Raw genomic sequence first — 13,578 nt, forward strand, 5'->3', positions numbered from 1 at the left:
AGGGGGGGAAAGCTCTGCCCATATATACCCCCCAACAACACTACTGAACCCAGTGAAACGAAAGCTTCTGGGAGGAAGAGTTATGGCCATATTTAAAGTATTGGGGGAAGAGTGGTTTCAGTCTAACAGGGTTTTCCAAACTTGGGTTTGTTTTGGAGACTACCATTCCCATCATCCCTGACCCCTGGGGGTCCTGCAAAGCTCGGGAATGATGGGAGTCGCAGCCCAAAAAACAGCTGGAAACCCAAGTTTTGGAGAAAACCCGGTCCAGAACCTTGCCTTGTAGAGCAAAAAATGCAAGGGGTGGGGGGAACGCAGCCTTCAGAGCTGACGTGACAAGACTTCACTGGGCAGGGAAAGAGGAAGGCGCGGGTGACTCTGGAGGGGCAGAAACGCAGGGCCAGATGGGGAAGGGAAGCGGCCCGCGCAACGTCAAGCGCAGGTGGAAGGAAGCATCCTGGCGCTGGGGGAGGCAGGTGGGCGGAAGCGCCTGGCTGGCCAGGGACCCGGGTCAAGGTGGCCTTTGGGGCCGCTGCTCCTGTGCTGAGGGGACGGAGCGGGAGGGCGAGGAAGGCGCAGAGGGGCTGGGCAGCAACGGCATTGCCTCCCCGGCCGCCAGCTCCCTGCGAAGGGCGCGCCTTACCTCCAGGGTGGAGACGGTGCTGGTGAAGAGGTCCTCGCCGTCCTCCAGCTCCTCGAACTCGGTCTGCCGGCCGTCCCCGAGAGGAGGGGGCTCCCTTTCCGCCGCCATCTTTGCCCACCCCCCTGTCCCCGCCGCCCCGTGCGAGCAGAGGCGCGAGATTTCCGGCAGCTGCCGACGGTCACGTGACGGCCTGCCTGCCTGCCTGCCTTCCCCGCCCCTTTATCCTGGCCTCCCTTCCCTCAGTCGCCCCGCCCGGGTGTCACGTGACGGCAAAGGAACCGGGCGGTCCTTCCGTCAGTCTCCCCTCCCCCGTGGGCGGAGTCAGGGGTGGTGGGCGGGGAGAGAGGCGGAGGAGCGGCGGAGAGGGGGGGAGGGAAGGCAAGGGAGGAGGGAGAGGAGAGGAGGGAGGGAGAGGGGAAGGGAGGACGGGAGGGGAAGGGGAGAGGGGGGAGGGAAAGAGAGGAGGGTGAGGAGAAGGGAGAGGAGAGAAGAGGGGGGAGCTGATAGAGGCATCCCTTTCTCCTGCTCTCCCTATCCTTTTTTGCAAGCAGTGAGGAAAGGGAAGAAGTGACGGGGGCTGGATGGCATCCTGTTGATTACTCATCCCAGAGAGGGAGCCCCCTTCCTTTGCTTTCTGCTGCGTAGAAGCGGCTGAAATTCTAACCAATTAAGTGTATCTTAACACTTCTGCAGGGACCTTATTCCAGGCTTCCTCAACCTTGGCCCTCCAGATGTTTTGGTTTTTTAAAATATTTTTTTATTAAGCTTTTCCTTTACAAATAAATCCGTACAACCATGTTTACAAATTTCCTGTTTTTGAACTTCCACAGCACCTCCCTCAATCATCCATTTTTCTTATCTTCACACATTTTCTATATGATATTGCCAATTTAATATTATCCTTCCATCTCTATTTCTTTTTTACAATATACCTTATACTATCACAAAGCCTCCTTAAAACCCACTAGCGTTGTCTGTTCGTCACAGATAGTTTTCAGATAATCCGTGAACTTTCCCCAGTCCTCGATGAATTTGATATCTGATTTTTCCAGTCATTTTATCCAGTTCTGCATAGTCCATAAGTTTCATTCTCCACTCATTCAAGGTCGGTAGTTCCTCTTGTTTCCATTGGCCCTCCAGATGTTTTGAGACTACAATTCCCATCATCCCTGACCACTGGTCCTGCCAGCTAGAAAGAACATGGGAGTTGTAGGCCAAAAACATCTGGAGGGCCAAGTTTGAGGAAGCCTTCCTCTGTTCCACCTGGCCGCTCTTATTTCAGAACAGTGTAAACCCCTAGAATTGCTTAAAGACTGGATTATTGCCACGCACTCTATGGAGGCTTCCCTTTCACTAATTTGGGAAGCTGTATTTAGTGCAGGGACGAGACTTGTCAGCATGTAACCCCTGTGCTTGGAGATGCACTGGTTTTCAATTTGCTACTGGGCCGTATTGAAGCTGTTACCAGTATTATATAGACTACAGGTGCGCTCTTGTTGCTCTGTCCCAGCTTCTGCCAACCTAGCAGTTCGAAAGCACACCGGTGCAAGTAGATAAATAGGTACTTCTGCAGCAGGAAGGTAAATGGCATTTCTGTGCTCTCTGGCTTGCGTCACATTGTGCGCCAGAAGCAGTTTAGTCATGCTGGCCACATGACCTGGAAAGCTGTCTGCGGACAAATGCCGGCTCCCTCGGCCTGAAAGCGAGATGAGCACCACAACTCCATAGTCACCTTTGACTAGACTTAACCAACCAGGGGTCCTTTACTTTTACCCTAGTATATAGAATGGTAAAGGGTCCCGAAGGGTCATTTAGTCCAACGCATGGTAATATAAAGCCCTTGACAATTTGGGACCAGTTTGCCTGAGAAACAGCTTCATTCCATATGTGTCCACTCAGCCACTTTGATCTGCAGAACTGGCACTATTACAGGGGCCACATCATACCTGCTTTCCATTTGTAAGAAATCAATCGCTTAGAGTGGCAGTACCTACACATCGGAGCTTCCTTCCTATTGACATCAGGCAGCCGCCTTTTTTTAATGTCTTCTAAAAACATTTTTGTTTTGTCAAGTCTTTCCAGATAAGTAAAATGTTGATGTACGTGTTGATCTGTTTTTACTTTATTGCTGATTTTTTTTGAATGTTTCAAATAGTTGCTGTTATTGTTATTTTTATTGCTTCAATCTCTTTGTAAACCGCGTTGAGGTTCTTAATTTCTTTTTAAAATTACAATGGTGTATGCTTATTATGAAATAATAAATAATAGGAGTGGGGATAAGTCTGTTTAGGATGGCAATGTGATAAGTCTTACACATAGTTATGTGTTGTCACTCCCTCCCTCCAACTTCTCTCTGAAAGGCAATGAGACCCATTGTGAACTGTTATAACAGGAGTTGGGAGGTTCTGTGACAAATACTCCATTTCCCTGAAATATTTTTCCTTTGCAAAAAAAAACAAAAAAAAAAAAAACCCAAAGGCTGTGTGTGATTTTCTGCTGCTTTATGGATAGAGGGAGATGAATTTCTCTGAAATTTTCAGGAGGTAATCGTCATTATTCACTGGGAAGTGTTGCCAGCAGGAAGCTGTGGAGAGACTTTTGTTAATTTTTTTAAAAAAAATTATCTCCAAGCAGTGTAAAGGTAAAGGTAAAGATACCCCTGCCCGTACGGGCCAGTCGTGTCCGACTCTGGGGTTGTGCGCCCATCTCACTTAAGAGGCCGGGGGCCAGCGCTGTCTAAAGACACTTCTGGGTCACGTGGCCAGCGTGACAAGCTGCATCTGGCGAGCCAGCGCAGCACACGGAAACGCCGTTTACCTTCCCGCTATAAAGCGGTCCCTATTTATCTACTTGCACTTAAGAGTGCTTTCGAACTGCTAGGTTGGCAGGCGCTGGGACCGAACGACGGGAGCGCACCCTGCCGCGGGGATTCGAACCGCCGACCTGACGATCGGCAAGTCCTAGGCGCTGAGGTTTTACCCACAGCACCACCCGCGTCCCAACCCGAGCAGTGTACAGCAAACTAAAAACACAAAGTTACAATAAAATCAACAATACAGCGCTAATGATATTGTACTTCTCGTTCCAATACACTACCCCAGTCCATGTTTCTCAGCTTCCTAGCTCTTGCGAGGAGTTCACCCTGGCTTTCGAACAAAACCCAAGCAAACTCCCAGGTCTCCCCAAAATCTCCCACAAGAAAGAACCAAAGATTTCACCCATGCTTCCTGCAACACCATTCTGACAAAACAGGAGAGTTATATATTTTCAGAAACTGCTATTGAGGGCCAAGGCTAAACAATGCACAGGATTCTGATAGACAGCAGGGTGCTAATTAACAAACTTTAGTGCAGGACACGTGTGACACTTTCAGGTCTGGCGAAGTGTTTCTTTTCTTTCTAAAATCTCATCTTTCCGATCTTGCTCATTTCAGAGGACGTATACCAGGCCTCAGGCTGGTCCCAGTGGAGGTGCGAAGGGCTATAGTAATTTCTTAATCAATTATAGCACATGCTTTATGAGAGAGGGGTGAGGTGTTAGAAGATTTTTTTTTTTTTGACAGTACATCAATGAATCACACATTTGTTTTCGCTACTTTCTTGCTTGTTAAAATGCTGGATTAAATTACTGCAGATCGTAAAAATGGACTGTCTAGTTAAGATTTACAGGTTCTGCGTTGTTCTCGAAATTTGTGCCGTCACAGTTTCTTGCATTTTAACATTTCACATCAGATTCTATATAGCTCATTTCTTTCAACTGAAGGGATCGCAAAGCCATTTACTGTGAAGACAGGAAGGGCAGTCCAGTTGGTAATCCAGATAGTAAAAAAACCAAACCCCTTTTAGTTCTTCCCACCCTCAAAGCAGCTTTAAAGGTGCCCAGCACAAACATCCCTAGACCTGTTTATCTGCAATTTGATTGGCTTCTAATCCAAGGGCACCACTCTCCTGTCTGCAGTATTCAGACCGTTGCCCACAAAACCCTGAGCCATGACCTCTTCCCTTTACTGTGATTAGAAGTCCAGGAAAAACTGGGAGCAGTGAGGCAGGACCAGAAAGGAAACCGATTCTGAGGTTATGCTTCCTGCTAGGATGCGAAGGCAGATAAGACTCTGGGCTCAGCTACGTTAGTCAAAAAACAACGTTTTGAATTTGTTATAAACATGCAGCACCAGATGGCGCGAGAGAGCAAATAAATGTTCTAAGCGATTTTTACATAGCGTCCGTCCCCCCTTTTGTTATATGAACCTACCCAGACCCTTAGATCATCTTCTGAGACCCTCCTCCTCAATAGGTCTGAATGTGGCAACATGAGAACGGGGCCTTCTCTGCAGTGGCTTCTCATCTGTGGAATGCTCTTCCCAGGAAAGTTTGCCTGGCGCCTTCATTATACAGTTTTAGACACCAGGCAAAAACGTTCCTTTTTATCCAGGCCTTTGGTTCATTTGATTGACATCCTATGCCCTTTTAAACTGTGGTGGATTTTTTTTGGGGGGGGAGGGGGGTTATTGGGTTGTTGTTTTTATTTTGATTACGTATTTTATGGTTTTATATTTTGATTTTATTCTGTGAACCACCCTGAGACCTGCAGTTATAAGGTAGTATATAAACAGCCATAACAACAACAATAACAATAATAGTAATACTTGGGATAACTGTACTACTAATTAAATAAATAATGATGATGATGGGTACTGTAGTTCAAAAACAGCTGGAGACCCAAGTTTAGGAAACACTGGCCTCCACTGATTGGCAGAAGGCAGGGTTTTTCACTAGCACCATGTGTGCTTCAGTCCAATTAATAAAAATGTCATTTATTAGCCACTAAGGCCAGTCCTTTTCGTGGGGAAATGTTTAGGGGGTAAAACCTCAGAAAGTGAGGGATAGTGTATCTCATAGTATTGCTATGTCTTTTTTATATCTTGAAACCACTGCAGCTTGGCTCAGGCTGAAACTGCCTCAAAATTGGAATATGTGTGTGTCCTTGACTGTTTTTAATGGAACAGGATCTGCTCCTTTAACAACTGTGTATCAGCCGGAAATCAAACAGCCAAGCTTTTTGCTGCATTGTGATGCAATGAAAGGAAATCTGGACTTGCTCACAAAAAGGGGGCTGTGTGGCGGTTTTGGAAGTTTCAGGGGGAGAAGATGGCAGCATCTTCGTTCCACTGCCCTGTCAAGGAAGGTTTATTTGCAAGAAGTCACCCAACCAGAATTAGGACTTCGTGCCTGAAGAGGAAAGAGTGGTAATGATTGGAGATAATCCTCCCATCTTAAAAAACTTGGCTAAGAGCAAATGTTTCCATGCCACCCAGGCACCAGCTTTGAGAGGTGAGGGGAGGAGGGAGGAAAGCAGGTGGGAAAAGAAGGGATTGCACAGGTAGATGAGTGAGAAAAGAGGTGGTTCCATCCAGTGTTTTTTCTGGGGGTACCCAGGGGTACACATACCCCTAAACATTTTGTGAATCTAACAGGAGAAGAAACAAACAATTTTAATTTCTTCTCTAGCACGGTGAATAATCAGTTCCATTGAATAGCATGGTGAATCGTCAATTCAGTTGCTACCACTGATGATGGCCTCATTTCCTTTTCCCGGTGTGTCCTGAGTCTCAGATGGAAGCGAGCGTTTAATGTGTGAAGCAGTGTGGAATGTGGATGTGTGGTGTTTTACTGATGAAAGTTTGGCCTCATTGAGGGGTACAGTGGTACTCATTTCAATACAGTGGTACCTTGGGTTACAGACGCTTGAGGTTACAGACTCCGCTAACCCAGAAATTGTACCTCGGGTTAAGAACTTTGCTTCAGGATGAGAAGAGAAATTGTGCGGTGGCACAGCGGCAGCGGGATGCCCCATTAGCTAAAGTGGTACCTCAGGTTAAGAACAGTTTCAGGTTAAGAACGGCCCTCCAGAACGAATTAAGTTCTTAGCCCAAGGTACCACTGTATGAGTAATGCATGTTTTTTGTACTTTTGTCCATTTACTGTATTTATTTTCCCTGATTTGAACTATTAAATGGTGATTTTTCTTGTCTCAAAATGAGAGTATTCCTAAACATTTTTTTAAGAAAAAAAAGCACTGGTTCCATCTATCACTGGTTCCAGCACTACCCACCAATTTCTGTTGTCCCCAATTTGGTTTTCCTTTGAATTAGCCCTTCACAAAAATATGGTTCCACCCGTAGATTGAAGAAGAGAAATACGCAGGAGGAATTCTCTTTCCATTACCATACCTTCAAAACTGGTCTCCTTCCAGTACCTCTAAAATTTGTTACCACATTACTAATTGGATGCTGCTCTAACCCAATACATTAGATTTTTTTTAAAAAAATGTAAACAAGTGCCTTCCCCAGTCAAGGCTAGCCCTTTCCCGAAGCAGGTGAAGTGGCTCACTTCAGATATCATCGTAGGCGGGGAAGCGATGGATCAATGTCCAAATGGTGGGAAAAGTCTTTAAAGCAAGCAAGGGAAAAACCCAAACAAAAATAAAATACATTTTCATAAAGTCCTGGATGCATGAGAGGAGGAACAAATTGTGCTTTGTTTTAGCCCTGTGGGCTGGTACTTCATCTAGATGTTCCAGCTACAGGAATCTTTTGCTAGTAGGATCAATTTCTATCTTGGAATAACATCAAAATATCAATAAGCAAGTGCAGCCAAAAATGTTATTTTTTTTTAAAAAAATGGTATTTATTGATCCAATTTTTTTCTTTACATAACAAAAGAATCAGAATAACCAGTGTGAAAAACAGGAAAGAAGATTTATTGTGCAACCTGAGACTGTTGGCATCAACTCTATAAAAGAGCTCTAAAATCCAAATTTTATCAACATCTGCGGTATTCTAATAGCAATAATATCCATGTCAAGCTTTCACAGCAGCTTTTGTTAATGTGAATAAAATATTTGCTTCAACTTTGTAAACTCCCTGCAATTGTAAGTTTGGTCCCTGTTCTGTCGGATGCTTTGAATGTAATAGGTTTATTTGACTTTAGATAATGATAACAAAAAGAGCCATTTCAGATACCTCTGCTTCCTTTGTTCCAGCCTGTTATTCCAATACTCTCCTTTCCCTTTCCACTCCTCTCATACCATCATTCAGTCAGGCTTCCTTCTTTATTATTTTCTTCCCCAAGAACCCTCCATGTTTCCTCTCTGCTAAAATGTCTGCTTTGCGCTTTTAGGAATTGTACACCTTGTTTCACACTTTAACAGCCACTTTCTTCCAAAAAGGTTGTGTGGAGGGGAGGTGGCTTCTAGAGTGATATATGGACTCAGCTAAACAGCTGCAAATAAAACGTTTTTAGTGTGTTTTAAGTGCTAAGGACGCGGGTGGCGCTGTGGTCTAAACCGCAGAGCCTAGGGTTTGCTGATCAGAAGGTCGGCAGTTCGAATCCCTGTGACGGGGTGAGCTCCCATTGCTCAGTCCCTGCTCCTGCCAACCTAGCAGTTCGAAAGCATGTCAAAGTGCAAGTAGATAAATAGGTACTGCTCCGGCGGGAAGGTAAATGGTGTTTCCATGCGCTGCTCTGGTTCGCCAGAAGCGGTTTAGTCATGCTGGCCACATGACCTGGAAGCTGTCGGCTGACAAATGCCAGCTCCCTCGGCCTATAGAGCGAGATGAGCGTGCAACCCCAGAGTCATCCGTGACTGGACCTAATGGTCAGGGGTACCTTTACCTTTTTACGTGCAATATACAATGTGACACTAGATGGTGATGGTGAGCCTTATGGAAAATTCAATGCATTTTTTTTAATGCTTAAAAAAAGCATGTTCAGAACATTTTTTTATATGTGTGTAGATTCCACCCAACTGTCTTTCAATCAGTACACAGGCCAGTTTCCAGTAGTAGTAGCCAAGTAAATCTATTTTCTGCTAAAAACAGAGCAGGTTTTCCTCTGAGCTCTGTCTAGGGCTGTGTACACACTAACCCATTGGAGCAAAAAAAATGTAGTTTTTCTCAACCTAGAATCATTCATGTTAACCCACAACATGCTGCTTTCAAATTAGATTTATTCTAGATCCTGCCACCTCAAAAGATGGGTGTGGCTACTTGATACCATTTGAAAACCCCTCCCTGTGATTAAATTATCCACCCATTTTCCTCCCTGCACACATCTCCAGGTGAATGAAGAAGGAAGTGGTAATTGCAGTCTTGGTAAATGCACACCCACAATCCCATTAGAATACACACCCTCTTTACCAGGACTTCCTGCATCTGTTTTAATCTGCTTTCAAATGTAATCAGTCTGTAATGAGCTTTTCTTTTTTTGGAAGGAAACCAGTTTTTCAAGAAGCACTTTTCAGGGCCAAAAAAATGTGGTAGATCTAGATCATGGGTAGGCAGACTAAGGCCCCGGGGCCGGATCTGGCCCAATTGCCTTCTAAATCCGGACCGCGGATGGTCTGGGAATCAGCGTGTTTTTATATGAGTAAAATGTGCCCTTTTATTTAAAATGCATCTCTGGGTTATTTGTGGGGCCTGCCTGGTGTTTTTACATGAGTAGAATGTGTGCTTTTATTTAAAATGCATCTTTGGGTTATTTGTGGGGCATAGGAATTTGTTCTCCCCCCAAAAAAACATATAGTCTGCCCCCCAACAAGGTCTGAGGGACAGTGGACATTTTTCCCTGCTGAAAAAGCTTGCAGACCCCTGATCTAGATTGTGTGTAGTCTACATAGGGAAAAGCAAATATTCAGTCTTCATTGATTATAGCATAAAAAATGTGTACACAGCCTAGGGGAAAGGACCATATGTGTAAGAGTGCTCTTACGGTGAACTCATCATTATGGATGTCACTCAGTAGACATGGTAGCACATTCTCTGTGTAGAATATATATCCCTCCATTTCACTCTCCTTTTAAAATTCAAATATAAAAACCCCACAAATAACCCCATAACATCATTATTTCAATCTTAAATTCACTTCACCGCATTTTCACATCAGTTCACTGTTGTTGTTTTTAAAGTCATCATGAAAATTCACCAGCATTTTAGTGCAAATTTATCACAATATGGATATTTTTGTATCTACAACATTTTTCTTTTTTACTACCATGCGATAAATTTTATGAAAGAAATAATTTTGCCTAGTATGAACATAATTACACACACACACATTTCCACACTTTATCTTAGAATATGAATCTTACCTTGGTATTTGAATTTCAATACACATTATTTGACCAAAGAATTGCATTGCAAAATTCAGACATGTATGAATTTTGGAGCATGCCTGTGTTTCACTTTGCAGTGTTTTAGAAAATGTGGATTTGGTAGGTTTACCTTTAAATGAGCACTGAGCTGAAAATCTCCCCCATTTCCCAGTAGCGACTTATAGAGATCTGTTGAACTTTTCAGGGAGTAAACCCAGATTGAAAGCAATGGAAGAATTAAGGAGCCAACTTATGGATTTGTTACAGTATCACCAACTACATATGTTTAAACTAGTTAAGAAAAATGGGTTTTCAGACCAAAGCTCACAATTTGAAAGAGAGTTATTACAGAATAAGGGGGGGAAAAAACCACTGTCTAAAATGTACAAATTACAGTGGTACCTCTGGTTACAGATGCTTCAGGTTACAGACTCCGTTAACCTAGAAATAGTACCTCAGGTTAAGAACTTTGCTTCAGGATGAGAACAGAAATCGCACGGCAGCAGCGGGAGGCCCCATTAGCTAAAGTGGTACCTCAGGTTAAGAACGGTTTCAGGTTAAGAACGAATTAAGTTCTTAGCCTGAGGTACCACTGTACTTACACCCAGCCCAGTGCATTGGCTGTCAGCTCCCCCGAGTCTCAGTGTTGTAGTATTCAGTAGTTTGACAATGACCATGCACCCCAACATTCAAGGGAAAATGGGTCAGGGACCTTTTTCGTGGAAAGGATCTGCACAAATATTGTGTAGGGGTGGATGGGAGTATGTGTCACTTTCATATCTGTGTTCTCCTGTGCTTATATTTCCTATCTGGTTTTGCCCTAAAGCAGATGGACCTTCATCATTCTTAATCAGCAAGGCTCCTTAGGAGTGTTCATCTACATCTTACAGAAATGCTATGGGGGATTATTAGAAGCAGCCGCCTCGCTTTACTCCCTTCCATGCTCTCAACAGCACCCTTCACGTATTTGATTACATGTTAGCAATTAGTGGGGATGGAGTTATTTTTCAGCTTGCCTGTCTGAGGGAGGACGACTGCATCGTTACAGCTCCTTTTTTATTTTTGTTTTTAATGATGCTCAGGACCTTGCAGGATTTAACACCTCACCCTTTGGGAATTGAAAAAGTCAAAATATTTCATCGTATTGTAGCTAAATATTTCTGGATGCATCTCTCAACGACCTTTAAAGAACAAGAAGAGCAGGCATCAGCAACTTGGCACATCCCAGATGTTTCAGACTACAGATCCCAGAAGTTCACGCCAGCAGAGCTGACTTGGGCTGATGGGAGTTACATCCCAAGGGCACAAGGTTGGGGAAAGCTGAAATAGGGAAACACTGGACAACCTCCAAGAGACATTTTCTGCTTCAAGATCCGGCCGACAGTGGCCACCAGAATGTATTTTACATCAGACAGAAGTAAGCAGGAACCTTTTTTACACATTATTGTGGGCTTTGAACAAATCTCAATAGGGAATATTTTTATGAGAGGTTAGTTTATAGACTTCTGAAGGAGTGCCAACCCCATGACTAAAATCTAAAAAAAAGTAGCATAAACACTGACAACTGGGAAACACTAGCCTGTGAGCGCTCCAATTGGAGAACAGCCTTTACCAAAGGTGTCATGGGCTTTGAAGACACTCAAACTCAGGACAAAATGGAGAAACGTGCTAAGAGGAAGGCACGCTTGGCAAACCCACCCAGAAACCTATGTCCCCACTGTGGAAGGATGTGTGGATCCAAAATTGGCCTCCACAGTCACTTACGGACTCACTGTTCAGACCATGTTTATGGAAGACAGTCTTACTTGGTTATGAGCAATTGACAAAGAAGAAGATAATGAAACAGATAAATAAATCTTTCTGGGGTCCACTCCAGATTCAAACTACAGCCTCTAAATGGTACCATTACAATCCCTTATGCAGCACATAGACCTCTTTTTCAGTTGAGGAATTTCCCCTAATTAGTCTTTATAAAATCCATATAAATAAGTCTATGCTAGTCTGAAAGCAGATAAGAACTTGAGCTTTCTGACCTAAAGTACCTGTAGTCATCGCAGAGTGAAATAAATTGCCAGGTCATTGCCTCCTGCCTGTTTCGGTCTCCCTTCATATGCAATAAATGATGTGATTATAGTAAGCAGTTAGAATTTCGGGAGTTGGTGTTGGCAAGCAGGGTCTCTGCCCCAGCCCACACACCCCTTTCTCTTCCGAACATGAGTGCAATGGCTTTGAGCCAGGTAAGGCATTCTCTCATTTTCTGTGCACTGGGAACAGAATAAGCCTGGTTGAAAGTAGCCATGTCTGGAATGTATCTTGTCACAGCACAGTAATTACGTGAGAGGTAGCAGCAGCTAGTTGCACCATTTAATTTGCACGAGGACCTCATGTTGCCATCTTTTCTGGACAGAAAAAGCAGGCACGAGAACAAACAAGCAACGCTGAATGCCGACTGGCAAGCATTGCTCCTGGGCAACCTCCATTTTCTTCAAGAGGGCTTGCATGAGATCCCAGGTCCCACTGAAAACATGGGAGACTACGTAGACTTGTCATGGACAAATTTAATGATATTTCGAATTCATTTTTTTAAATACCATATTAGGTTAAGGTCTGGGTAACTACAATAACAACCCTGTTTTTTGTGATGTACACAATATCTTTTGTTGTTGTTGTTCTACATGGGCACTATTTCTTGTTATCTTATTCTGTGCACTTGTAATTTTATACTTTTTATTTTTCAACAAAGACTATAAAATAAAATAAATGGATATTGGGCACCAACAATCTCTTGGTATTCACATCCTTTATTTGCTTCTGATTTTACAGTGGGGTGATGACCGGGGGTTGGTTCCTTATTTGTTCTTGGGAAAGTTCCATGATGTTCCACTAGAAGCAGAGGAGATGGTTTTCCCCAGTTTCTCCCTGCAATGCCCTTTCTATAGATGCTTTGGAGAGGTGAGGAGGCAGCTGGAGATGGGAGTGGAACTCGGTGGAACTCCTCATTATTACCCAAAGTTACCCTTTTCATTACCTCTTACCATATCATGACTTTTAAATTTTTCTTTTATGGCTGGAACAAATGGAAGACCAATTTTATATTTTCTCACCTGTTACTGAACTTCTCTCATGAGAAAGGACTCATCCTGGCTTACTGCTGGACTACCCTGAACAGATAACAACACCCCAAATTTTGTAGCAATGCAACATAAAAGAAAGAGGGGTTCCTTACACTGAGGGAAGATGGGGAGGATATCTACCGGTGTTTTTATTTAAGTTTATTTCTAGATGTGCGCTAGCATCCACATAATAAATCCATGTGCTTATTTCATTGTCGGTTATAAGGAGGCAGTCACTGTCTGGTCTTAATTTTGATATTAGCAGTGACATCTTATACATGTCTACTTAACTCAGACCCACACAATACATTTAAAGCACTCTTATGCCTCTTTAACAGACATAACTTCCCCCCAAAGAATCCTGGGAACTGTAGTTAATAAACTACAGTTGTTAAAGTGGTATAATCGTGCTTTAAGTGTTTTGTGTGGCTATAAACCTCACTAAGTTCAAAGAATCATAGAACCAGTTGTAGAGGTGGAAGGGACCAGGGGCCTTATTCCCAGGAAGTAAGTATAGGACTGTGGTTGAACTAGAACCTAACTAGTGCCGTTCTGATGAAATGGCTGATTGATTCACTGAGCAAGTGAGTTCAAGTGAAGGAAATCCAAGCAATTGAGCTCTTCAGACCAGGGCTAGTTATATGGCTAGATTCGGTGCAACATTGTGGAGGC

At 43.7% G+C, this 13,578-nt stretch overlaps 1 protein-coding gene across 2 annotated transcripts in view; it reads right to left on the minus strand.

Moving 5' to 3' along the window:
* The window catches only part of SNX2 (sorting nexin 2), a 29,597-nt gene extending 28,688 nt beyond the window's left edge, over positions 1-909 (minus strand). The window contains exon 1 of one of the 2 annotated variants that reach the window (XM_083702390.1): positions 644-909. In XM_083702390.1, the coding sequence (XP_083558516.1) occupies positions 644-751 (108 nt within the window). In that variant the 5' untranslated portion in view covers positions 752-909. The remainder of the gene's footprint in view (positions 1-643) is intronic. The other variant, XM_083702389.1, reaches the window with a different exon arrangement.
* Positions 910-13,578: the final 12,669 nt, after the last annotated feature.

The sequence above is a fragment of the Podarcis gaigeae genome (genome assembly GCF_964106915.1).
Source record: "Podarcis gaigeae genome assembly, chromosome: 11".
Taxonomy (NCBI): Eukaryota; Metazoa; Chordata; class Lepidosauria; order Squamata; family Lacertidae; genus Podarcis; species Podarcis gaigeae.